The sequence below is a fragment of the Colletotrichum aenigma genome (assembly GCF_013390185.1).
Source record: "Colletotrichum aenigma strain Cg56 chromosome Unknown KSG_Cg56_contig04, whole genome shotgun sequence".
Lineage (NCBI taxonomy): Eukaryota > Fungi > Ascomycota > Sordariomycetes > Glomerellales > Glomerellaceae > Colletotrichum > Colletotrichum aenigma.
The window spans coordinates 5,293,089-5,318,797 of record NW_023500910.1 but is presented as its reverse complement, the minus strand read 5'-3'; the positions used below and the strand labels follow the sequence as shown (position 1 = coordinate 5,318,797).

Below are 25,709 nucleotides of genomic sequence, written 5' to 3'. Positions count from 1 at the left end.
TAAATACTTTTATTTTAAAGATATGTTTATTTTTTAATACGTTTCTATTTTTATTTTTTAGATAATAGATTTTTATTGATTTGTATTAAAAGAATTCTAAGTAAGATATTTCTTCATTATAGCTTTTTTAATATATAATATTTCTATATTTAGCTAGGTCTAGAATTAATAAATTTAAGTTTATAATTAGAATAAACGTTTAATATATTTTTAAGCTTTTTAAATATATAAGTTATAAAAATAGTTCTCTATTATTCTTTTTGCTTTTTAATATTAAACTTAACTAAATAACTTAAAATATAATTATTATAATAATCTTAAAGATATTAATAATAGTATTATTTAATTAATGTTTTAGTCAAAAAAATATACATATTTCATAATAGTTATCCTTTTAATAGATTTTATTTTCTTTTTAATTTATTTATAATAAAAAATGAAAATAAATAAAAAAATTCTCTAATCCTTTTAGATAAACTATTATTATATATTATATACAATACTTATAGTTAATAGCTATTATTATAGTAATAGTTATTATTTAATATCTATTTATAGAAAGTACATATAATTTATGTATTATGTCTTTTTTCAAAAATCTTTTTTTTCTCCTCTTTATATTCTTTTCTTTCCTTTAATATATTACTATTTTTAACTTTGTTATATTATTCTTTAGTGTAATACTTTTTATTTCTACGTTTTACTATTATATATTAATTTTTGTTTTAGTTATAAAAGAATATTACGCTTTATTATATCTATTCATAAAGATACTATTGTAAATATATTTATTATACGTTTTAATCTTTAGAATAAAAAGTAAATATCTAAAGTCTATATTTAAAGTAATAACTTAAAAAAGCCTATAAGTTGAAACTTAATAATAAGTTTAATTATTATAATCCTCTCTAATTATTATAATACTAATATTTTAAAATATATTTCTATTATTTCTCTTTTAATTTCTTTTTAATTAGTTTTTAATAATAAATTATATAGCTTTATGTATTTACTATATTATTATTAATATTATTAATTTCATATTTATTAAATAATTATATTTAATATCTTAAGGTTTTAAAACTTTTAGCTAAATATAGAAAATAATAATATTTTTAATAATAAGTTTATTATTTTTCATCTAGTTTTTGTTTTATTGATTTTTTTAAATTTCATAAAACAAATGTTATAGCTAATTAAAAAAAACCAAGAAATATTATTATAAAAGCTTCTATAAGTTATTTAATATTTAGACCAAAAAATATATAAATATTAATAAACTAATATTAATAAAACAAAGCTTAATAAATGATAGAGATTTTTATATATTACTATTAAATTAAATAATAATATTTCTAGGAATAAAGACATTTTTATTAACTTATTTCCATTTAATTTAAAATTATAAATAATGAATATTAATAAAAGAAACTAAAATTAAAAATATATAGATTTTAAAAATAATATTACAAGAAATCTTTATATTAACAATAATAATGAAAATATTCTTATTTTAGAGCAAATAAATCTTAAAAGCTTTGTTCTATTAATTTATCCATAAAAAACTCTTTAAAAGAGAATATTATTTTGTTCAAATATACTATAAAGATATTATTTTTTTAAAATAACAATATTAATAATATTATTTTAAAGGATTTAAATTAATAAGACGTCAATTTGTAAAGCATAAAGTTTTAAAATATTATTTTAAAAGATTTTAATCAATAAATAAATAATCAAAAAGATATTATTCTCTAAAATAATAATTTTAAGAATATTATCCTAAAGGATTTAAACTAAGAAAATAATATTTTTAAAATTAATAACTATATTGATACCTCTATTAAAATTAGTAGTTTATAAAAATCTATTTCTAGAAATATCTTATATAGTTCTATAAATAATAATAATAATATAGTTTTCTTTTTATAATAGAAGAAATATATTTCTCTTTTTTAAAAAAAAGTTTAAGAATATATTTAATAACTATAGTTTAAATAAATAAATCTTGTTTTTAAAAATAGTAGTAAAATAAATAATATAGCTTAAATAAAATAGTAGAATATTAAAAATAAAATAGCATTAATAAGAAAACTAGTTTTTATTTTATGTAAAACATAAATATAATAATAGTAAATATAAAATACATATAAAATTTTAATATAACTTATTGAACTATTATAAATAGATTATTATTAATTAAGTTAACTATTTACTTATTAAGTATTTTATTATTAAATTTTACTATTTATAACTTACAAATATAAATATAGTTTTAACCTATGTTTAGTTTTATTTCTACTTATATACTTAGTAAACTTATCTATTTATATTTTAGGTATACTTATAACCTAACCTATTTAGGTGGGTATTTGTGGGTATCTATAGCATAGGTAATTTGAAGCCTAAGCAGCAGTTGTTTACCCCCTACTTGATCTTTCTATTGTGATTCTGAGCTTGGTATCTTCATGCACACCTTCAACTCAGCGATAGCTGATCTATAACATTCACCAGAAGGCCCCCAAACTTGGTGGAAGAGACTTGCTGACTTCGAGGAATTATCGGCCGATGATGGGCATTCCATTGAAAGTCCGCACACATGCTTTTGATGCAATAACAATCAGATACTGGAAGAATCCCCAACTGGCAGAACCCTCGCGTCAAACCTCCTTTTACGGCCTCAGCACGTCTTGGAAGCCACAGGAGAGGGTTGCCTGTTCTACAAATGGGCAGCCTCATGCCTGCATACATACTTTCGAGCCCTCAGCAGCGAAGACCTGGATATAAAAGACAACGAGGCGCCTTTATTGAATTTGGACCCAAAGGAAAACGATGCCAGTGTTAGTTTACGAGCCTCGCTGAAGTCGAAGTCGGAACCCTTGGGGATGAAAGGGCCCCAAATTCATACCTGGGCGTATGAGAGTAAGTCGACTGTTACAGAATCGACTGCTTTTGAAGTCAATTGCACACCACCATCATTAGTGCTCACAAACGAAGCAGGCGATCTAGCCGCCGGTTTCGTGGGCCGTCAGCCACCAGAAATCAAAGCCGATGAGAAAACCCTGGGATTCGCGAGATCTTGTATGCAAAATTGCTTGAAACCCCATAACAGATGTCGGCCGAGATACCCGTACAGCATCTCGAGATCTCCGACAAGTGTGGGAGCCTTCAGCCCGAAAGATGCTCCAACCCGGCTTCTTCACATCCAAACCAAGGACGGAGAACTCAACGTCCGCATTGTGGACGTATGTCATTTAAACAGTGAAGACAGTGAACATTTCATGCACAGCGGATACTTGACGCTATCGTACTGCTGGGGGAAAGGCCAGCCTGTCAAGCTGACCTTGGAAAGTGAGTCCACTCTCAGGAGTGGAGTTCCTTCAAGCAAGCTGCCAAAAAAGCCTTCGCGATGCAGTTTGGGTATCCCAATTACTAGGATGCCGATTTCTCTGGACAGATGCCATGTGTATCTTATAAGAAAGCAGCCCGGGAAAGGTAGTTGAAATCGCGAATATGGCACGGTATTATAGCAAGAGCACCCTTACTATCTGTGCGGCGTCAGCTGTCAATTGCGATGGCGGCTTCTTCCAAAAGCAAAGAACTACTCCATGTCAGTTCTAGTTTAGCCTCATACAGCTTGAGTTCAAAACGAAGTCAGGGCAGTTTGGCCATATCTATTTTGCAGGCAAACTTGTGCAAACGCAAGAGCCTTTGACAACCCGAGCTTGGACATTTTAGGAAACTATGCTATCCCAAAGGATGTTGATATTCGGCACCAACGAGCTGCATTGGTCGTGCAAGGCAGAGCACGGGTCTCATTTTGACGGAATTTGGCCGCGGATTTTCGGTGGCGCCGATACATTGATTCCGGGTATTGATTCTTTGGAGCCAATACGATTCTTGCCCTATAAGCACCAATGGCCTTTTATCGTCTTCAAATATTCAAGCAGGCTGTTAAAATTCCCCGCTGGCAGGCTTCCCGCGGTCTCGGCTCTGGCTAATGTCTTGCAAGACGGCCATGGTACGCTATATAACTATAGCGGCTATCAACCAATGGTATATGTTGCAGGGCTGTTCATCATACCGCATGACAGCCAATCACGGGTCGATGCTTCACTTTGGCGTGTTACAGCTACGACTTCGGCGACGCGATCTCAACCTTACAGAGCACCTTCATGGTCGTGGGCAAGTGTTGATGGAGAAGTATACTGCTTACCCCCGAGACAACCCGATCGAGCGAACGAATTTGCTGTCGAGGCTTACGGGGTGACATTGAACAACAAAGCAGCTCCGTATGGAATGGTGGATGATGCGTTCCTCTCCATTCGCGCAAGGTGCCGCACGTTGAGGAGGCCTATCCCCATGGAAATGGCGATTGCGTTGGAGAATGACCACGATCACCTAGCGAAAGATTACGGGCCATACGTCTCTAACACCGGACTTGGGTTCATTGTATTCTACCCAGACACTCTGTACTCCAGATGTGTTATTGAAGAGGCTATGAATGGCAAGGGTGCTGTGCTCCTGGTGGAAGTGTTTAGGCTACCCCCGAGCGGCTTGGTACTGTACCCGATCAATTCACAATATGCCCCGCTGAAAAGTGCAATACACGAGCGGATAAGATGCTTTGTTTCTCAGAGTACCGATTGGCAATGGAAGTCTGAGAACATGGATTGGGGAGATATGGAAGCTGTTTTTGGGAGTGCACAAGTCCAGTCATTAAGAGTTGTGTAAACATGGCGTTGTCCTTGCGCCGAACGCAGATCAACTTTTTCTTATGTACGCCGACTTTGGTCCATGGAACTAATGGTTTCTTTATTCCCCATATCAACATACTGTCATAATTGACTTCAGACGAAGCGGGTCAATTGCCGACAACTCATCTTCGCTTCGGTCTTGGCGGTAGTCATCACGAGACCTTATCTCCATGGTGTGTAAATCCGAACAATGCAACAGGCTGACACGGGTTCCGCGGTGCCCACGCCGGACTGAGGGACCAATACTACATTTCCAGGATGTTTCCAGGCCATATAATGTCGCCTGCCTTCTTGAGAGTTCAATGGAGACTGGGCAACATACAATAGAGAAAACTCAAAGCTTTTACAACGTCATGATGGAAACCCCGAGAGATGCACCCGGCTGACAAACTCATTGACCGAGATCCACGCCGAGATGAACAGCAATGCAGCCCAGCCCCTATACGTCGAGTTGTCGACTGCCTTTTTCAGACCTCGTTGTGAGCGATCAAGATAGAAGCGAAGGACTGAAAATGGCCATTGCAAACTATAAAACACGCCGGGTTCTTGGCCATAACCAGATGGATAGAACGCTCTACACACCCAAGCAACCTCCACCATGAAGGCGAACTCGATCGCTCAACTCGCCCTCGCCGTCCTCGCCTACCCCGGTGAGGTCACCGCTGCGTCATGTCAACAAAGCGTAACCTCTCCCTCATCCCCTAGACCTCGGATCCCTCAAAACTGACACCTCCACGCCTATTCCAGTGCGCCGAGCTCTCCTCCGCATTCGGCCCCGCTCTCTTCTACCCCCAAAACGACACCACCCAGTTCTGGGACCAGAAGCAGCAACTCGCCGGCCAAATCTGCCGCGTCGAGCCCTCCGCCCCGGAAGACGTAGCCAAGGCGCTCAGCATCGTAATCACGAGCGCGTGTCCCTTCGCGATCAAGGGCGGCGGCCACTCGCGCGAGGTCAACGACTCCAACGCCCCCGGCGGCGTGACCATTGACACCGTGCGCATGCGCAAGATCGTGCCGGCCGAGGATGACAAGACGGTCGTGACGCTCGGCGCGGGGCATAACCTCGGCAGCACCCTGACTGCTCTCTCCAGCCTGAACTTATCCTTTCCTGTCGGGAGGGTTAGTTCCATCGGGCTCGGCGGCTTTCTCCTGGGCGGCGGACAGGGCGATCTCGGCGGCAAGCTCGGCTTCGCGATGGACAATGTGCTCGAGTACGAGGTGCGACAGACCCTGACATACCCGATATGTCCCCACAAAGACTCTTGATCATTAACAAAAACCAGATCGTCCTCGCCAACGGCACCATCACCACCGCCTGTCCCACGACCAACCCGGACCTCTACTGGGCCCTCCGCGGCGGCGGCGGCAACAACTTCGGCATCGTCACCGCCTTCACGCTCCGCGCGGTCCCCGAGACGCCCATCTGGGCCGCCACGACGCGGTTCCCCGACAACCAGACGGCCGCGGTGACCGAGGAGCTCGACAAGCTAGTCACTGCGTCCGGCGCTGATCCGAACGTCAACTTCTACACCGACTACCGCATCGCGCCCGCGACGGGCGAGTTCGTGTACACGGTGCAGCAGCGGTACCTCAACGCGACGGCGTCCCCGGCAGCGTACGATGGGCTGAACACGGTACCGTATTTGTCGAGGACGGGGAATCTGACGTCGCCTAATTTTGCGAGTGATGTTGCTTACGGAGTCCGGTATGATTCTCCTCAAACTATGACTTGAACTATCCTCTGACTTCACCCGCTTCAATATAGGCACATCTTCGTCTCTCTAAGCTGGCACTCCTCCCCAGCAATGCTCCAACGCGCCGCCTCAATCTTCCAAACCGAGGCCCTCAAAGTGCAGAACGTAAGCGGCCTCACCGCCGGCATGGACTCGCAGCCCATTACGCTCTCCGCGCTGCGCATCGCCCAAGAGCGCGGTGGCAACGCCTTCGGTCTATCCGGCGACAAGGCCATCCTCGGTACGCCGTCTCCCTCCTTCACTCTGTCCATGTCTAACATCACCACGCAGAGAACCTCATCACCATCGCCTGGGCCAACGCCGCCGACGACGCGGCAATGTACGCCTTCGCGGACGCCTGGCTCGCGCAGACGGAGGCCGCCTCCCGCGAGCTGGGCGTCTTCGTCCCGTACCGCTACATGAACCACGCGTTCCGCAGCAGGCAGGACGTGCTGGGGTCGTATGGCGAGGCGAACCTCGCCCGGTTGAGGATCGTGCAGCGCGCTGTCGATCCTGCGGGTGTGTTTACGAGCAAGGGGCTGTGTACGGGGTACTGGAAGCTTTTGTAGACAGAATTCTGGACGAGTCAGCATATCTCGGTCTCGGGCTGTGAGAAGAAGTTGTACGTCGTGGAACGGAGAAAAGCGGACTCCACAGGAAATCACCGGCTCGTATCGGCTCTTTTATCTAATCCTGAAATATGTGATTCATCGCTCTACCTCAACACCAAAAACTTCACATCACAACTCCAGCTCATCCACGAACAGACTTCCAAAATGACACCCCTCAACCCCGCGCGCCTCCCGTTACAAACCCAACTAACCCACCTCCGCGCAATCCTCTCCACAAACACGACCCTCACCACCGTCCTCACCCGCGCCGCAGCCCTCAACCTGCCAAACTGGTACCTCGCCGCCGGCGCCGTCTCCCAAACCATCTGGAACCACATGAGCGGCCTCCCGCCCGCCACCGGCATCCACGACTACGACCTCGTCTACTTCGACGACACAGACCTCTCATGGGCGGCCGAGGACGCGGCCATCCGACGCGGACGGACGCTGTTCGCCGACATCCCCGCTGAAGTCGAGATCCGGAACCAGGCGCGGGTTCATCTGTGGTACGAGGCCAAGTTCGGGGCTCCGTGTCCGCGGCACCAGAGCGTGGAAGCGGGGATCGACAGCTGGATTGCGACGAGCGCGATCATTGGGGTAAGGGTGGAGGCGGATGGGGAGTGGAGGGTGTATGCGCCGCGGGGGCTGTCTGATTTCTTTAATATGGTCGTGAGGCCGAATCCGCAGATTGGGGTGCGGGAGAGGTATGAGGAGAAGGCGAGGCGGTGGTTGGGTATTTGGAAAGGGTTGACGGTTATGCCGTGGGTTGATAAGGAAGAGCCCCTGAAGCTGGTCTCATGAGAATGATGTACATCTTCTTGATCAAGGCTACAAACCACACTCAGTCCCTCTTATCAAGCTTCATCTCCCCAAGCATCCTTTCCACCGCCTCCCGCCCCTTAACCGCATACCCCTCCAAATCATCCCCATACTTCTCCCCAAACCGCCCATCAAACACCTCCATCGACAACCACCCCGTAAACCCCATCCTCATCACCGCCTCCAGAAACGGCACAATGGGCAGATACCCCCCGTCATACGGCAACGGCCTATAATCATGGCTCCACCTCCCCCTTGGCCTCAGCCCCTCCTCGCCCACCACCCGCGCCTCCAGCGGCGGACTCACCTTATACGCATCGCTGATCTGCAAAAAGAATATCTTGTCCTTCGGCACCGTCTCCGCCAGCTCCCGCAGGCTCCTCTCCCAGCCCTCCTCCGCGCCAGCAGCCTCAACCCGCCCCGACGCCGTCGTCGGATCACCCCACTCCCCGCCCGCAGACTGGAACGTGTCCAGACACAGCCCGACGTTCGCCCTCTCCACGCGCCTCACGACCTCCCACACGTCGCGCCACCCCGGGGAGCGGGTCGCCCAGCACCAGTTCTCGTACGCGACCTTGAACCCCCTGCTCCCCAGCAAATCCGCCAACTCGCGCAAGTCATCCACCACATCCTCCTCCTTGGCGTCCTTGATACCCGGAGAATCCGACGATCCAATCTGTAGCATATCCGTCCCCACCGCGCTCATGATCTCCATCCAGCCCCTGGCGCGTTTGAACGCCTCCTCGCGTTCTTTGCTCCCGCGCGGCCAGCCTTCGAAGTTGGCGAACGGCTGGAGGACCATGACTTGCAGGTTGAGCTGCGCGCAGAGCGTGCGGACGGCGGCGCCGGCCTCACAGAGGGCGGGGTAGTCGTCGTCGGCGATTTGTTTGTCCAGGTGCGTTTGAGCGAAGGATTGGAGGTCCGGGAAGGAGAGCTCGATGCCGGAGAAGCCGGCGGCGGCGATGGCGTGGAGCTTTTGGGGGAGAGTGTGGTTGGAGGTGCCGATGGAGCAGGAGGCGAAGGAGAGGGGGTTGGGGTAGCGGGATGTCGTCGTTGGGTTTGACATTTTGAGATTCGATTTGATGTTGAAGATTAATGTGGACGATTTGCGAAAGGTGAGTATGCGTGTGGATGGACGGCGGTTGAAGTCATGGTTGAGGTGTAAACCGATATATGCGCCTCTTCGGTGCGATGATGTCAGCGCTGTGATGTCAAAGACATGTCACTCCGCGCCGCCCAGATGCGAAATCCCCACACTGGACAGCCAAGATGTTTTGTGTGATGGATGTGAGATGTACAGTCTATTGATGCCCCGAATTTTAATCTAACCCGTTTTAACCCCAAGTAGAAAGAAGAAACTCGCCTGCTTGCTAATATTACAATCTTCTTGTCCAATTGCAACGAACCCTCGTGATTTAATCCACCTTGGGCTGCTTGTTGCTGACTTCCGCCCGCTTCACCGCCTGGATGAGCCCGATGCCAGCAACCGCGCTCGCGCCGTCGTCGGCCTGGCTGGTCCAGAAGGACTCGTGGCCCATGACGCGGATCGACTTGCGGCGCTCGCGCTCGGCGACGGAGAGCATCAGCCCGGCCTGCTTGTTGGCCTCAAGCTCCTCGAGGTGCTTGACGCGCACGGCGTAGCGCTGCTGGCGCTGCTTGCGGATCTGCTCGGATCCGATGCGCTGCAGCACGAACTTGACGACGGCGCGCAGGCCGAGGAAGATGTGCTCGCTGATGAAGATGGTGATGGGCAGCGCCCACCACGCGCCACGGCCGATGGTGTTGGCGCCGAAGAGGTGCACGATGGCGCCGGTGGAGATGGAGCCGGCCCAGGTGAGAACGTCGAGGGAGTTGATCCACGGCCCGATGCCGTCGGTGCGGACGGGCGCGGGACGCTGAAACTCGTTGCAGATCTTGAGGAAGTCGGTGCGAAGCTCGATGACGTTATTGACGAGGAAGCCGATGGGGATGAGGGGCCAGACGGGAGAGAAGAGGGAGAGGTAGCCGAACTGGAGGACGATCTCGGCGATGTCGTCCTGGACGTTGTACTTGTCCAGGGTGGCCTGGTTGCGGGCGGTGCGGAGGAAGCGGGCCTCGTCCGGGTCGTCCTTGACGATCGAGAGAAGCATGGCGTCCTTGGAGTGGGCGCGCTTGTAGTCGCGGTAGAGGCCTTGGGCCTTGTGCTTGAGGACGGGCATGATGTTCTCGTCGAAAAAGCCCGAGATCTGGCCGGTGACGACAAGGGCGATGACCTCGTCGCGGAGGCGGTCAGAGTCGACGTGGAAGGTGAGGTCGTCGTCCATGTACTTTTGGCCGATGGCGCCGAGGAAGGACTTGGTCATGCCCTCAAGCCACGGGACGACGTCGTCGCCAAAGGGAACGTAGATGAAGGCGGTGATGAGAATGGGGAGGTAGTTGGTGATGATGTTGAGGACAAAGATCTTTTGCGTCAAGGACATCTCGTGGTAATCGGCGGTGCGGTGGTTCTCGTACTTTGTGAGAATGGTGGCAACCTCCTCAAGACCGCTGCTGATGTACGGCAGCGCAATGGCCAGCAAGCAGGTGGGGACGTATTCCTAGCGATGTGTGAGCCTAGACCTGGGGTTGATCGACGATGGCAGCTTACCATCAAGTTCTTGTACGGCCCGTCGTAGCCTTCTGAAATGAGGACCTCGATGGCGAAGACAAGAATGATGATGGTGCCGAGGGCGACGGCAGAGAACAGGATGAAGGGGATCTGGAGGAGTTGGCGAGTCACCTGCTTCCACTTGGGGAAGTAGTGCTTCTGTTGGCCGGTTTCGTCGATGACGATCTTCTCGTACTTGAACTGGGGCCGGTTAACCTTGACCTTGCCGATGCCTTGCACGTTCCAGCGGATGCTGAGGTCGACCTCCTGGATCTTCCAGTACTCGAGGAAGACTGTGCACCAGACACACGTCGCGATGGCGTAGGTCAGGGAGTACTTGTCGAGGTACATCCACGCAATAACACCGGTGATGGCGGGGAATGAAAGGAAAACAAGGTAGGTCTGAATGAAAGCAAAATAGAAGGCGACCTGGGCAGGGTTAGTTGACCACCAGAACAATAGCGAGTGGTAGAGCTCACCTTTGAACCCCACAGGTCGCGAATGTCGTCAAGATCGTCCATGGTCAGGAACAGACGCTTGCTGAGATGCTTCAGCAAGGACTCATTCGTCTCCTCGTTGTGAAGCGGAAAGATGGACTTGACACGCTGCCATTGTCCCGTCTCAGGGGTGATGCCAGCACCGCCGAGAGACTTGGGCCAGTTGACGAGATGGTAGACCGAGAGGATGTCCTCGGCCTCGTAGGCGCCATCGACGACGGTGGTTTTGTTGCCGCCGGGGTGGTCGGGGACGATGCCGTAGAGCCAGTCCTTCACTCTGCAAATAAGCGTCAGCTGGCCGGGCGGGGTCTTCTGGCAGAATGTGGAGGGCGGTCTGACCTCGACTTGTAGACCGTGTTCCCAAGAAGCTCACGGGGGGCCTTGACGAAGATGAGAAGCGTCTGCTCATAGCCGGCTCTCACCTCGGTTTGCAGACCGGCATTCTCTAGGTCGTTGAGGAGGTTGGTAAGCTCCTTGACAGCCGTCTCAGAGTCTGCGGTTCGGTCAGTCGGGGGGGCCCGTTTCGTTTCACCACCAGATATCTCGGCCACTCCTTGTGGTCTACCGGGCACAGAGAGACTCACCGATCTCGCTGAAGTCGTACGCTACAACGTACTTGTCGTTGTAGGTCTGCGGCTTGCGGGGCATGCGGTGAATGGGGTCCGTCATCACCCTGGCTAGCTTATCCATGATGCCCATCTTCCCTCCACGTGAACCGCGACAGCGGCGCGGGAGAAGGCGTGATTATGTAGTGCGCGGGGCAGGCGGCAATGGGAAGAGTCGGCACGGCCGATGTGATGTGCGTGTGGTGACCAGACCCACGGATTGGGGCCGCCCTGAAAATGGCAATTAAAACAGGTCGACGTCGACGTCGGAAGAATGAACCGGAGGGGGAAAGGAAGAATGGAGCTCTGCGGCGGCGGCGGCGGGACCCCAGTTGAGGTGTGACCCAGCACGATGGCACCGTCCGAAGATCTGGAAGGGTGGTATGGTGTCACTGTCACAGTCCAGCGTGTGTGTGTGTGTGTGGTGGTGGAAGAGTGCGTTTGGTTACAAAGGCCGAGGCTCTGACTCCTGGGTGACGGTCAGCCAGAACAGGCCAGCGGCAGCAAGGCAGAAAGAACAGATTGTTGGCGAGATTGAAACCTCAGCCGCCTGAGGGAAATAGTGCGGAAGTAGGCTGGAAAGGGAGGAGGCGGAAAAAATTACAGAATTGTGGCCCTGGCTCTCCCCTGAACTGGAACATCGGCAGCCAATGCGCGCCGCCGCGATGGTCTTTTGGCCGGGGTCAGGTCGCTTGTGTGTCGCTCACCAAAGAGCTGAACGCGTCAGCGGACTCCACACGCCCAGAGTTTCCGCTGCCGCAGAGCCGCGCACAAGGCTTAGCTCGCCAGAAGAAGCGTAGCCTTTCTTGGGGTCGAAATTGGGAGCTGTGGCTATCCCGATGAGGCTTGTCTGCTGACCCTCCCGTTGAATTGCATTGATTGAGGTCAGTCGAAGGAAACCTGGGGTAAGGCGACGAGACGCGAACAAGACGCGCTGAGCCGAGACATTGTCCAGCCGGGATCGCGGAAAGCGAAAGTGTTATCGGCTCGATAACTACCCCAACTCTGGCATCGTCACGACAAACAGCGTTAGGGCTGAGTGATCGCAATCAAGGATAAGCCACGAGATCGGGGCTGGTGCCGTGTTAGCCATGATGGGACGATTGTGATGGGACGGCCGGCACCCGAAGACGCCGCTTGGCGACAATCGCTCGCGCCTATTTTTAGCGTTGAAGTGCTGACTCAGCTGGCAGATGCGGGGCAGTGGGTGTGACATCACCCTGGCCTCAGCTCGCAGACACCGACACCCACACCGACACTTGGAATCTTCACCGGGGGTGTTCACCGAGACCTGGCAGTGATGGACCACTTTCATATCCATCAGTCCAGGATCCGGCTCAGAGACGATTCCGTCCACTTCACTTCCAATTCTCACTTCTATGTATGAAGAAAGTGACACCGCATTAATCTGAAATCGCATTAAGGTCCGAGGCTTGACGGTTACTGATGTTTACCTCTGCTAACTTCAATAGAGGTCCCCCGCTCGACGTCCCGTGCTCAAAATCCATATCCACTAACAACCAACACAACCTGCATGGATCTCAGATGTGGCAAGCCTCAGTCTGTTCCCGGGATTTCCTTGCAGAAAGCACTCTCGACCTGGATTCCAGGCACTCCGCCAAGCAATTCCATGTCCAAACCGTCCCTCACCAACCATCGCCCATGGACACGCATAACTTCTCCCCACTGCCAAACAATCTCATCGTGCTCTTCCAGTCTCAGGCCATAACATATCTGGTCCATAGCTTCTCCTAAAGTTGATGGCGGCTCGATACAGTCGCAATCCGGCAGCTTCACGTCCTCATGGTCCTTAAAGACCGGCTTCAGCAGCGGTCTCAAGGACTTGCACTTGCCAGGCTCGCGGGGGTGACGATCCAAGGAGAAATCGTACAAGGCCTTCTGCCGCACAGCTGGGACAAACAGGTAGATATCTGTGAGTAGGGGGAATAGTCGACACATATTTCCGAGAATGAAGCGCCAACGCGAAACATGTTCCAGATGGGTAAGGAAGCGTTGCTGGCCTGGGTGGAGCGCCGACCACGGGATTGCAAGTCTTCGAATCTGGCGGAGGACTTCTTTGTTCCCGACGTTGCTCCACTTGTCATCGATGCCGTAGAGGTGTGTTTTGAAGCGAGACAAAATGACGATGTCGTGGCGAAAATCAAACCATACTGGACCAGAAGTCATGTTGTGGGGACTGAGTAGAAGGTGTGTGAATTTTGAACGTCGCAGAGCTACCTGTCGAGAAGTGTGGCACACCACACAGAAATCATGGCTGGGGGAGTAGCCTCTTGTTGTGCTCCTGGAAAGACAAGCAGGCGATTGTAGCGTGTCCCTCTGCACCATGAGTGCTGATTGAATGGAGGCCCTGTTTTATCGTAATTTTCGAGCCGTCCTTCGATGACCTGCCGCTTCGGCTTTGACCGCTGATTGAAGACCGCCTCCCAGATGAGCAACTGGAGCTCAGCTGGGAGCTTGGAAAATTGGGGGAAGGTCGCCTCCATTGTGTCGTTGACAATGAGGTGACGACGAATGTTGTGGCGCGTCTGTTCTAGGTCAGTGAATGCGAGGAAAAGAGGCGAAAGGAATTTCTCACCCGATGGGCTGTTATGCAGGTGGCCGAATCTGCTTAAATTGTCCGCGTTCGCAAATGCAGAAGTGAGCCTATGAGGTGGCGAGAATGTGAGACACCGCTGACAAGGCAAAAGCGAAAGGCTCCCGCGATAGTGAGGATTCAACGCTCACAAATTTGTGTTCAACGCTCACAAATTTGTAAAAGGTTGAAGGGAAGACTAAGGTTTTCTCACAAAAGAAAAGTGAGAGGTGGAAAGGAAGACTGGTGTTTGCTGAGGTGCAGCTCAAAGAAATGGGCAAGAGCAGACTTTTCCAGTCGGGTGAAGTAAGGTAGGGCAGGTAAGTACTGATCTCATACCCTCTGAGGAAGTCGCGCCTGCCTTGACCTCCTGCCTCGACCTTCTGCCTCACCAGAACAGCCTTAATTGTGACGCTGATTGTTTTAGCTGAGGAAATCCTGAAATGCTTTATTCCGAGACTTCGGCCAGTCTGGAAAGCTTTCCCTTATCAAATCATTTTGCGAGGGTCCGGCAATACCTATCTTTTTCACAAAGATTTACTTCTTCCCATCTAGATGCAACTTCTTCTTAAGATATGCAGTCTAGATTGATAGACTGCACCATCCATGACAATCTGGCTGGTCCTAAGACACTCCAGCTACTCGCAGGCCTTTGTGGAGTTGAGTCAAACGTCTGTCTTGCACGAATAGTCGATTGGGCTTCAGGACTCTCTAACCGCAATTGGGGATTGAATGATTGGTTATACAAGCCGGAAATACACACATACCGTACCTACAAAATAACTGTTCTCAAACCCCCGAAGTTGATAAGCTATGGATCTACGGAAACAAATTCTTTGATGCCGACAATGGTCAGTCGTCGCTTTTTCATACTAGATGGCAATTGTGTCACACTGCATTCAAAGCTATTGATTAATGGGAAACGATCCATAAAAACTTGAATTCTCCATCTGCAGTTGGAGTCTGTCATGTTGATAGAAGCTTTTGGAAATGATAAATGCTGTGCCTTGCGGGGGCCACTTGCGTAGCGGCACACGCCCATATCCGAACGATACGAACGGATCGCATATCGTAAGTTCGTTACTTACCAATCAACCAGTTTACCATTCTCCCTGCAAATATAGACTCCAAACGGCAAACTTCAGCGGCAGTTGTCGGCGCCGCAAAGGGACCCGAGCAAGTGAGCGGCCGGTTGCTCCCGCTCACTCGGCGCCGATCAAAGCCCCCGATGATAATATCGTTAGACCTCGCCTATAAAGATTCTTTCAAACCCATCTTACTGGATATGAGTTCTAAGCGCGAAGAAGATCCATTGAATGCTTCGCCGCCGTTTAGATAAGCTTTCGGACATAACGTTCGTTGTGCTCCGCGTCGACTGTGCGGCGGCATGTGCCGATGTCCGTAGCTCTCACATGGCGGTGCCCAACTTACTCATCAGGCTAGTGATGCAGATCCAAACGTGAAGGCCGAACTTGTATCACTTGGTGAGTCGACGGCTTTCGTCGGCGCCGAGGGGGCCGAGCGGTTGTGATATCGTCATGTTTCCTGCCGCCGCATCTCGCGCGCTCGGCACCATGGACCTCCGTAATGTGTTTTCAATCAAGAATATTCTTAAACATCTGAAAAAACGCCCTTTCTCTCAAGATCAGCCATTGGCATCGCATCCAAGTATTGTCTCACCTCATGTCGTCAACCACGTCCATGAACCTACCTTACGCATAACATCCCAATCTCCACAGCTACCACCAGCCGGCAACGACATCAGCGTACCAACACATCGTGGTGCAAACTCCAACATCTACTAAAATGCCAAAAAGCACAAGAAACATCTCAAAAGAGACCATCACTGCCCTCTCCGACGCGCCAACACCACCACCAGGCATGATCCTCCAGATCCGCTCCGGAAAAGTCAAGACCCTCATCGCCGAACCGTCCGGCATCTCCAAACAAGTCCAAAAAGGCCGCGTCTTCGTTAACGAGCACGGCATCGGCAACGACGAGCACGTCTAACCCATCCACTGGAGCCCCGACCGCGCCCTGCACCAATACGCCTCGGAGCACTACGCCTCCTGGCGCTGCGAGGACGCATGCCCCAAGCCGGAGCTCTTCAACTACGGCGCGTTCGGGGAGAACATCGTGGGCACGGACATGAACAAGGAGAACGTCTGCGTCGGCGACGTCTTCCGGATTGGCAAAGATGTTGTGGTCGAGGTGAGCGAGCCGCTCAGCCCGTGTTATAAGCTGAACCTGCGCTTCGAATGGGGCACGGCGCTTAAGCGTGTGAGTCGCACGGCGCGGACGGGGTGGAATATGAGAGTCAAGACGGCGGGGTATATCTGCGCGGGCGATGGGATGCAGCTGGTGGAGCGGCCTCATCCGCGGTGGTCGATTCTCAACATTAAGCGCGTGATCCAGGGGAAGAATGTCGCGCTGCATTTGGTGGCCGAGCTGTGCAATTTGGACGTGGTGATGAGCATGGTCCGCGACTTTGCGCAGAACCGCCTGCATTCGACGCCAAAGAGATACGAAGTCGTCGAGGGCAAACCCATCACGTCGCGGGTCAAGCAGTTCACCTTCCAGCTCCGGGAGCCCTTTACGATCAACGAGCCCGCCTTTAGAGAGTTTGCGTTTGCGCAGATTGAGTTTGGCATGGGCGAGGAGAGGTCTTTGCGTTCATACTCGATTATGTCGGGCGACTTGAACCAGTTTTCACTTGGTGTGGCCCACGACGATCATTCCAGGGGCGGATCGAGGTATCTTCACACGAAGCTCAAGGTCGGGGATATGATTACCATGGCCCCTGGCGGGGTTCCGAAAGCCGTGGAGGACGAGCAGAAATGCATCAAGGATGGGCTGGTTGAAAACCGACTCGTTATTATCGGGGGCATTGGCGTCACGGCCTTTCTCCCCAAGATTGCTGAGTGGGAGAAGAAGGACATTGACTACGAGGTACATTACGCAACACGAAGCCGCGACGAGGCTGCTTTCTTGGACCGCTTTCCCGACGAAAAGATCACACTCTATGCCAAAACCGAAGGCAAGCGTCTGGACTTGAACACCCTGATCCAGGGTCCTGACAAAGATGGAAAGCACACCACGAGAATCTACTGTTGCGGCCCAGAAGGGCTGATGAACGCCGCTCAGAGACGAGCCGATGACCTGGGATTCCCAGACCACATGCTACACTTCGAGAGCTTCGGAGCGGACTCCGCGGGGACGAAAGGCGAGCCGTTCACTGTCGAAGTGAACGAGCTCGAGTCACGACGGAAGGAGAAGTTGGACGTGCCCTCCGACAAGACGCTGTTAACGGTGTTACGGGAGGCTGGCTTCGACATGACCTTTTTCTGCGAAATGGGCGGCTGCGGTGCTTGCAAGGTGACTGTTTGTGATGGCAAGATTGCCCACAAAGGCACGGCGCTCTATCCGAAAGAGAAGAAAACCAATATGCTCAGCTGTGTGAGTCGCGGGAGTGGGCACATCAAGATAGAGCTAGATTGAGCTGAAATATGAGCCTTTCTGAATTCATGTATTCTCCGGTGCGGTCAGGGTCAATTTCAATAATGTTTAGATCAGAAGCGGCTTAGCTTGTGAAGAGTCACGTATTGAGTGGGACAACCCCCAGCTCTCATTCTCGGTGTTATCGCGATGACTCAATCCTCACGCATTGAGCCGCTGCAAGGCGAGCTAGGGAGATCAGCGGCCCGTCTCACCAGCATGATCTCTCAGATCATTATAAAAGCCAATGAGAACGCCTGGCATCTGAACATCAATTAACCCCAATTCAACCCCAATTCATTTCCTCCTTCTGCTTGCTTGAAGTCAATCATCCCACTCATCACAATGAGGACCGTCGAAGAGTTCAAGATCGATCAATGGAGTATGTCAATGCCACATAATCCCATTATCTTTGAACATCTGACAGCCCGCTGACCGAACACAGATCGTAAACATGCGGTATGTGCTATTGCTCTATTTCATCTCCTGCAGGCACAGCTTCTGACTCTTCCTAGTCCGGCAGCTTGTACGGCTTGCATGGTAAGAGTTGTTCTCCTTCAATTGTACCCTGGCCCATACTTACGACTAAGGCTCGTTCACTGCGGCCCCTTCCATCAACGAGCTGAAGAAGCTTTCCACCAACCCCGAACTCGAGATCCTGAGCCCCGACCTCAAGCTTAGCTATGGAAACCACGACGGCAAAGACAAGCTGCGCGACAGCGTCGCCGCTCTCCACTCCTCGGGAGACAAGAAGCTGACCCGCGACAATGTCATCATCACGCCCGGCTCCATCATGGCCAACTACATGCTTCTGGAAACCATCTGCGGCCCAGGCGACCACGTCGTCTGCCAGTACCCAACTTACGGACAACTCTACCTGATCCCCAAACTGAACGGCGTGGATGTCAGTCTTTGGAAGATGGACGACAGCAACGCATGGCTCCCGCGCATCGAGGGGCTGGAGCAGATGATCAAGCCCAACACCAAGGCCATCATCTTGAAGTATGGCCCCTCAGCTCTGGGAGCAATCCTCACCTGTGTGTGTATCTCGATCTAATTTGCCCATCGGCAGTAATCCAAACAACCCGACCGGCGCCGTCCTTAATAAAGAAACCCTCCTCCGCGTCATCGACATCGCAAAGAAGGCCGACATCACCGTCTTCAGCGACGAAGTCTTCTCCCCGCTATTCTTCACCGACGCGAAGCCCCCATCGATCGTATCCCTCGGCTACGCCAACACCGTCGCCACCGGCTCTCTCTCCAAGGCCTTTGCCCTCCCCGGCATCCGCCTCGGCTGGATCATCACGGAGAACGCCGAGCTCGTCAAGGCCATCAACATGAAGCGCGCTTACACGACCATCGCCGTGTCGCAGATCGACGGCGGCATCGCCTCGTTTGCCCTCGACCCAGCGGTCACGCCAGCCCTCATGGAGCGGAATATCCAGCTGTGCCGCGAGGGGCTGGACCTGATTGAAGGGCTGGTGAAACGCAACCCGGACCGCGTGAAGTGGGTTAAGCCTGAGGGCGCGGGAACAGCGTTTATTCAGGTTCTTGATGGGAAGGGCGCGCCGGTTGACGATGTCGACTTTTGCACGAAGCTGGCGGAGACCGAGAGCGTTTGTCTTATTCCTGGAGGATTCTGCTTTGGCGAGGGCGCCGAGGGCGACTTCAAGGGTTACATGAGGATCATTCTTGGAGACCCCGAGCTGCTGCGACAGGGACTCCCGGCTCTGGAGCGTTTCATCCGTAGCTACCCGTAGACTGGGCCTTGAGGTTGATCCAAAGACCCATTATTAAATCTCATGGAATGACATATGAGTCACAATAGAATCCCCCGTAAAATGATCGAAAACACCGAGCATGTAAGCGACGCCCTTCGCGATGTCAATGACGGATTCTGCCGCAGGTGACCGCCCAGACGCGGTCTCACGCCACGCCGCCCTCGTCGATGCGGGGACGACTTGGCGATCAGAGTCTCATCTCACACTCACCTCATCAAACCACTTCAATCAACTGAATCAGCATTCATGTCGGAATGGGTGCCAAAACACATGAAGACCACACGCCTGGGGGAAATGGTACGCCAACTTGTCCAAAGTTCACCACCATGACTGCTAACAGAAAGCAGACGGCCCGATCTCGTCCAGCCCCTCTTCAACCGGCGGCGAGCCCCGCGGCGCGCACCTCTCGCGCGACGGCGATGGCAGCCTCGGGGACGGCGGCGATGATGACGACGACGACGATGAGGCGGCCGCCGTAATCGGCTCCATCGACAACGGCAAGAAGAAGCGAAAGCGAAAGCCCAAGAAGAAGAACAAGAAGAAGACTGCTACGACCGTCCAGTCGTCGCCGCCTCGCGTCCCGCTGAGTGAGCTGTTCGCCGCGGGGGATTATCCCGCTGGCGAGTTCCTCGACTACGAGCATAACTTCACCACGTCTCGCACGACGGCCGAGGAGCTGCGGTATCTTGACCGGTACCACCTCGACGATCCTACGCTGCTGAACGACTATCGCAAAGCCGCTGAAGTTCACCGGCAGGTCCGGTACTGGGTCCAGGACACCGTGAAGCCCGGACAAACGCTCACTGAGATCGCAACCGGGATTGAGGATGGCGTGAGGGCTCTTCTCGGGAACCAGGCCATCGAACCGGGAGATGGTTTGAAGGCTGGAATGGGATTCCCGACCGGCCTTTCTGTCAACTCGTGTGTGGCGCATTATACGCCTAATCCGGGCCAGCAGGACATCGTCCTCAAGCATGAAGACGTGGTGAAAGTCGACTACGGGGTTCACGTCAACGGGTGGATCGTCGACAGCGCCTTCACCATGTCCTTCGACCCCGTGTACGACGATCTCCTAGGCGCCGTCAAAGACGCGACGAACACTGGTATCAGAGTAAGCAACATCCGCCCATCCAGGTCTGCACCGGACCCCTCACTAACAGCACCAGACCGCCGGCATCGACGTCCGCATCTGCGACGTCTCGGCCGCGATCCAAGAGACCATGGAATCCTACGAAGTCACCATCGCCGGCAAGACCTACCCCATCAAGCCCGTGCGCAACATCTGCGCCCACGACATCAAGCACTACCGCATCCACGGCTCCAAGCCGATCCCCTTCATCAAGAACGACGACGAGACCAAGATGGAGGAGGGCGAGATCTTCGCCATCGAGACCTTCGGCTCGACCGGCCGCGGCAAGACGTCCGACGACGTCGGCGTGTACGGGTACGGCCTGCGCGACGACGCGCCGAAGCACGTCAACCTGCCCTTTGCGAGCGCGAACAAGCTGTACAAGGTCATCCGCGAGCAGTTCGGCACGCTGGTGTTCTGTCGGCGGTACCTGGAGAGGCTTGGTGTGGAGCGGTACTTGGCTGGGCTGAACTGCCTCGTCAAGGAGGGGATTTTGGAGTCGTATCCGCCGTTGGTGGATATCAAGGGGTCGTACTCTGCGCAGTTTGAGCATACGATCCTGCTGAGGGAGGAGAGGAAGGAAGTTATCAGTCGTGGAACGGATTACTGATCGAGCGTCGTCTTGGGATGACCAGGGGATGAACGGAGATTGCGCGATGTGGTTTCACACACGACTTCAACCCTACCCAGGCGGCTAGATTCAACATCATCGTGCTCCTTTTCCTTCTTTCTGTTTGGCGCTGCGACATTGCAACTTCAACATTCACTGCAGAGGTTCAACCCACCTGCTTTTACTCTCGTCCGCGACCCTTCAAGTCTAGATTTTCCACCGAAATACAGTCATTACCGAGCTTCCATCCATCTGAAGAGATAATATTATGCCTTCATCTTACACATTGCCTTCGAATGTTGAGAAAACATTCAGACGGATTTGACTCCGACATACCGTTCATCGGAACTTGGCAAACCCGATCTACCCACTACTCTCCGTCGCAGACCCACGCAGAACCAACAGCCGAAAGCCCAAAAACAGGGCATCATAACAATTACTAGCAATCTGACATGCATGAGATTTTGCGCTGCTGTTTGTTCGACTGGCACTGGCTGGCGCGGGCGTAGGAAATCGCGCTAAGTCGGCTGGGATTGACGTTCACTAATCACAAATCCCACCGTCCCGGATCGCAGTACACCAGCATCAAGCCAGCTTCTACAGGAGATCCATCTGGAATAAATGCTGATTGAGATAGCTCGGTATCAGAAGTTACCAGAACACAACGCCTTCGTTGCAAACCTTTCCTTTGAGCGTTCGTCTGCAAGCAGAGCAGTTCGTCCCAACACCAGACCATCCTTCAACGTCCACACCACCCATGGATCACTATTCAGACCTCTCGCGCAGATCACTAATCACATTTTTCCAACACTGCACGCTCATAGGCCGAGGGTGGCTTTCTGGATCAGGCTCAGATGTGATTACCAACTGAATCCATCTCAAAATTCAAGGGAGGACCATTCTCATTTTTAAGCTTCCCCGATGACAGGCAGCCTGGGATGTGCTCCATCGCGCAATCCGGCCAGACGTAAGCTCATGCCATCTGAAGTCCGAGAACTCTAATCAATAATACGGATTTCGCCCAAGTCAACCGCCGATATCAACATACGGCGCTGAGTCTTTGCATGGTTAAATCAACGTGTGTTCCCCGCAAGGTGGTGGCAGAGCAGCAAGCCAGCATCGTGTTTGATTCCACCCTACTGAATTTAATTCGTACCTAATCATTCTCATTCTTTCCTCGTAATGGCTCTTGCCACCAAACCGCCAACACAATCCCCTCCAGGACTTGAACCTTCGTCCGAGGACATCGAGAAGCAATCCGGAAACGACACAACCTCCCTCGAAGATGGCACCCAATCCCAGCAACCACTCGCCTGGGACGACCCCCGTGAGAAGCGAAACCCTCAGAACTGGAGCCATCTCGCCAAAGTCCTCCACACCATGATCCCATGCTTCCTAGCATTCGAGATGTACGTTGCCCTCCCTTCACCCCTCCTCACCAAACAACCCATCAACTAACACCACCACAACACAGCACTTTCTCAACCTCGATTACAGTCCCCGCCACCGCCCAAATAATGACCGAATTCTCCGTCTCCCGAACCCGCTCCCTCATCCCCCTGACCCTCTACACCCTCGGCATCGCCGTCGGCCCCGTCTTCATCGCCCCCTTCTCCGAGGTCTTCGGCCGCAAGTGGATCTACTTCAGCACCTGCACCTTCCTCCTCGCCTTCCTCGGCGGCGCCTCCGCCGTGCGCTCCTTCTCCGGCCTTCTCGCCTGCCGCTTCCTCGCCGGCACCCTCGGGTCGGCCGGCATCGCCGTCGGCGCCGGCACGATCGCGGACATCTGGGGCCTCGGCGGCGGCGCGGGGGCCTCGCTGCTGTTTATTCTTGGCCCGTTTCTGGGCCCCGCGCTGGCCCCGCTGGCGGGCGCGTATGTGTTGCAGGACCACGGGGGCGATTGGCGTTGGACGCAATATGTCCTGCTCATGGTGGGCGCGCCGATTTGGGTGGCGTCGTTGCTGATGCGGGAGACGTCCAAGGCGTGGATTCTGAGGAGGGAGATGAGGAAGCATCAGGATATTACGCTGTTTCGGTTAGCGACGCTTGCGAAGGGTGCGGTGATGCGTCCGACAAAGATGCTGTTCACTGAGATTATCGTGTCCTCGCTTGCGATCTACTCGGCGTTTGCGTATGCAATGATCTTCAGCTACTTCGCCAGCTGTTCCTATACCCTGCAGAAGCTCTACGGCTTCAACCTGCAAGAGGTTGGCCTGAATTTCATCAGCATCATTATCGGGTACATACTTGCGACGGTCATGTACGGAGTGTTTGATGCGAGGTTCAGGGGACCGGCGCTCAAGGCGGGAACAGCGACGCCGGAGCAGAGGTTGTACGCGGCGCTTGTGGGAAGTGTCTTGCTACCCGTTGGACTATTCTGGTAAGTTGACCTCTAGTGAGCCAAGATTTGAGAATGCTGACATGAAGTTTAGGTACGCATGGGAGGCACACGCTGGTGGCAACTGGGCTGCCTTGGTAGCAGCCGGGATCCCGTTCGGCATGGGAGCATTCTCTCTCTTCGTGAGTATCCATCGAGCTTCTACGCAACCTGGTTGCTAATATAATCTAGCTGTCCGTCATAACCTACATGGTTGACTTTTACGGTGCTAAGGCGGCTGCTTCAGGTAAGTCTCCCAGAGCTTGCGTATTTAAAATGCAGATGCGCTAACCCTCGTCTAGCCTTGGCCGCCAACGGCATCCTTCGCTATATCCTTGGCGCGGTCTTTCCTCTATTCACTATTCAGATGTACGAGAAGCTGGGAGTCCACTGGGCCGGCAGCGTGTTCGCCTTCCTGTCTCTACCACTACTCCCCATTCCCTGGTTGTTGCTCAAGTACGGACCGAGCTTGAGGCAGCGAAGCCAATTTGTCACGAGCAACCCTTGAAACAAAAAAACAGAAGCATTGTTATCGTATTTGAGGGGCATATCGTTCCATTGTTGCAATTTTGACATAGACCGAGCTACCAAATGATTCCGAACATACGTCTGATGAAATGCGAGAATCCTAATAATGAAAACTCAAGACATTGGCACGACCATGAAACTTTACCAATCCGCTTCTGCGCTGTGACTGGGTCTACTGAAGGCCTCGACCTTCTGCGACCAAGCGGAGCAGACGTGGACGCTGCTGCACATCATCAACCTTGGCGAGCTGATGCACACTATGATTTTGAGTAACGGCCTGACGGGATATACCTTATGAAGAGCCGCTACAAATGTCCGCGCCCGCGACTAGACGAGCATTCGGCGCGCGATCAGGCTGTTCTAGATCGTAGCTGGTATTGTTTAGTATTTATCTTTGCACTGAGAACTTATTTGCCACGCATGGCGCGACTTTAGCGAAGTTATTCTGAGCGTAGCAGACGGAGACCGTCAAGTTCACGAATGCAACTAGCCATCGAGTCTTCCCGCGAATAATGAACCTTCTGCTCAGCCTGATTGAGCTCGATATTTGCCACGACGTACCGCTAGCCTAGGATTATAGTACAAGATATTCTTCCGAGTTTCATTCCCCCTCGATCAATATCTCGTGTGCTCACCCAAAGCGAATCCAAGGACCACCGGCGTGACCTATTAACTACTCACATCCCAATACTTTGGCGATAAAGCATGACCTGATAAAGAAGAGTGGTTGTCAAAATATGAGAAACCCACCATTGACGCCCATCCCACCCTTTAACAATGTCCAGCAGTTCCAAAACGCTCTGCCCTTTGCAGTTGCGAATGCTCGGCTTGGCCCCTGCCATGACGAGGGATGTTACAGTTTGGGACACCAAACTATCAAGGGCGAAGAAAGTGACCTCATCCTCTACAGCGTTGATGGTGAGCACAAGAAGATATCCCAGTGGGGTGTTTCCATCCTCGTCAATTGCATTGACATCTGCACCACTTCGAATGAGTTGCTTGCAAAGTGTCCAGTCAGGTATTTCTGCATGAAAAAAGCAGTATTGCAGCATAGCGTGAAGGAGCAGAGGATCTCTGATATCTGAAGGATCTCCTCTAGGACATATCGCAAGAATGCCTGCAGCATCCTGCCAACGTCCATTGTTGATCTTCTCCTCTGCAATTAAACGGTATTTGGCCGCTGTTTCGGCATTCAGCTGTGGCTTGCCATCCATAAGAAGCTTTGCAATGTAATTCGGCCTTACCCAGACTTCTAGGGCAACGCTCAGCGGCGTTTCCCCGCCCTCCGGTGGAGCATGAATATCGGCATGCATGGCGACCAATCGACGGCAGATAGTCACATGATTGAAGCGTGCAGCGAAATGAAGCAGACTCCAGCCATCGAAATCGGATCCAACTGACTTCCTTCCATTCCACACGGGGTTACGGTAGGCCGTCTTGTTCACCCAGTCCTTGTCGAGGGGAAGATGTGGTTCCATCAGACAGATAACCGACCACGCCCGCGAAGACATGGCAGTTGCAATGAAGTATGGATCTTTGAATATTCGC

The 25,709-nt window shown here is 51.2% G+C and overlaps 9 protein-coding genes across 9 annotated transcripts; 6 read left to right on the top strand and 3 right to left on the bottom strand.

Annotated features, from left to right (window-relative positions):
* Nucleotides 1-5,355: 5,355 nt before the first annotated feature.
* On the top strand, nucleotides 5,356-7,059 carry sol5-9 (Bifunctional solanapyrone synthase; the record flags this gene model as incomplete). Its single annotated transcript, XM_037322506.1, has 5 exons — nucleotides 5,356-5,439; nucleotides 5,505-5,975; nucleotides 6,041-6,462; nucleotides 6,523-6,731; nucleotides 6,782-7,059. The coding sequence occupies 5 exons, from the start codon at nucleotides 5,356-5,358 to the stop codon at nucleotides 7,057-7,059; spliced, it is 1,464 nt and encodes a 487-aa protein (XP_037179895.1).
* A 207-nt stretch (nucleotides 7,060-7,266) lies between these two features.
* On the top strand, nucleotides 7,267-7,902 carry CGCA056_v007256 (uncharacterized protein; the record flags this gene model as incomplete). Its single annotated transcript, XM_037322505.1, has 1 exon — nucleotides 7,267-7,902. The coding sequence occupies one exon, from the start codon at nucleotides 7,267-7,269 to the stop codon at nucleotides 7,900-7,902; it is 636 nt and encodes a 211-aa protein (XP_037178734.1).
* Nucleotides 7,903-7,942: 40 nt separating this feature from the next.
* qa-4-3 (3-dehydroshikimate dehydratase) lies at nucleotides 7,943-8,986 on the bottom strand (the record flags this gene model as incomplete). Its single annotated transcript, XM_037322504.1, has 1 exon — nucleotides 7,943-8,986. One exon carries the CDS (start codon nucleotides 8,984-8,986, stop codon nucleotides 7,943-7,945), a length of 1,044 nt encoding a protein of 347 aa, XP_037179896.1.
* Nucleotides 8,987-9,335: 349 nt separating this feature from the next.
* CGCA056_v007254 (Uncharacterized protein) lies at nucleotides 9,336-11,733 on the bottom strand (the record flags this gene model as incomplete). Its single annotated transcript, XM_037322503.1, has 5 exons — nucleotides 9,336-10,496; nucleotides 10,547-10,975; nucleotides 11,026-11,320; nucleotides 11,383-11,536; nucleotides 11,628-11,733. 5 exons carry the CDS (start codon nucleotides 11,731-11,733, stop codon nucleotides 9,336-9,338), a joined length of 2,145 nt encoding a protein of 714 aa, XP_037179897.1.
* Nucleotides 11,734-13,205: 1,472 nt separating this feature from the next.
* CGCA056_v007253 (uncharacterized protein) lies at nucleotides 13,206-13,835 on the bottom strand (the record flags this gene model as incomplete). The annotated part of the gene is made up of 1 exon (XM_037322502.1): nucleotides 13,206-13,835. The coding sequence occupies one exon, from the start codon at nucleotides 13,833-13,835 to the stop codon at nucleotides 13,206-13,208; it is 630 nt and encodes a 209-aa protein (XP_037179891.1).
* A 2,554-nt stretch (nucleotides 13,836-16,389) lies between these two features.
* On the top strand, nucleotides 16,390-17,739 carry yeaX-1 (Carnitine monooxygenase reductase subunit; the record flags this gene model as incomplete). Its single annotated transcript, XM_037322501.1, has 1 exon — nucleotides 16,390-17,739. The coding sequence occupies one exon, from the start codon at nucleotides 16,390-16,392 to the stop codon at nucleotides 17,737-17,739; it is 1,350 nt and encodes a 449-aa protein (XP_037179892.1).
* Nucleotides 17,740-18,081: 342 nt separating this feature from the next.
* On the top strand, nucleotides 18,082-19,496 carry aspC-2 (Aspartate aminotransferase; the record flags this gene model as incomplete). Its single annotated transcript, XM_037322500.1, has 5 exons — nucleotides 18,082-18,118; nucleotides 18,182-18,195; nucleotides 18,252-18,276; nucleotides 18,327-18,738; nucleotides 18,809-19,496. 5 exons carry the CDS (start codon nucleotides 18,082-18,084, stop codon nucleotides 19,494-19,496), a joined length of 1,176 nt encoding a protein of 391 aa, XP_037179893.1.
* A 275-nt stretch (nucleotides 19,497-19,771) lies between these two features.
* Nucleotides 19,772-21,256, top strand: CGCA056_v007250 (Methionine aminopeptidase 2-1; the record flags this gene model as incomplete). Its single annotated transcript, XM_037322499.1, has 3 exons — nucleotides 19,772-19,814; nucleotides 19,865-20,628; nucleotides 20,684-21,256. 3 exons carry the CDS (start codon nucleotides 19,772-19,774, stop codon nucleotides 21,254-21,256), a joined length of 1,380 nt encoding a protein of 459 aa, XP_037179894.1.
* A 1,182-nt stretch (nucleotides 21,257-22,438) lies between these two features.
* On the top strand, nucleotides 22,439-24,141 carry TPO4-1 (Polyamine transporter 4; the record flags this gene model as incomplete). The annotated part of the gene is made up of 5 exons (XM_037322498.1): nucleotides 22,439-22,665; nucleotides 22,731-23,636; nucleotides 23,689-23,776; nucleotides 23,826-23,880; nucleotides 23,936-24,141. The coding sequence occupies 5 exons, from the start codon at nucleotides 22,439-22,441 to the stop codon at nucleotides 24,139-24,141; spliced, it is 1,482 nt and encodes a 493-aa protein (XP_037179038.1).
* Nucleotides 24,142-25,709: the final 1,568 nt, after the last annotated feature.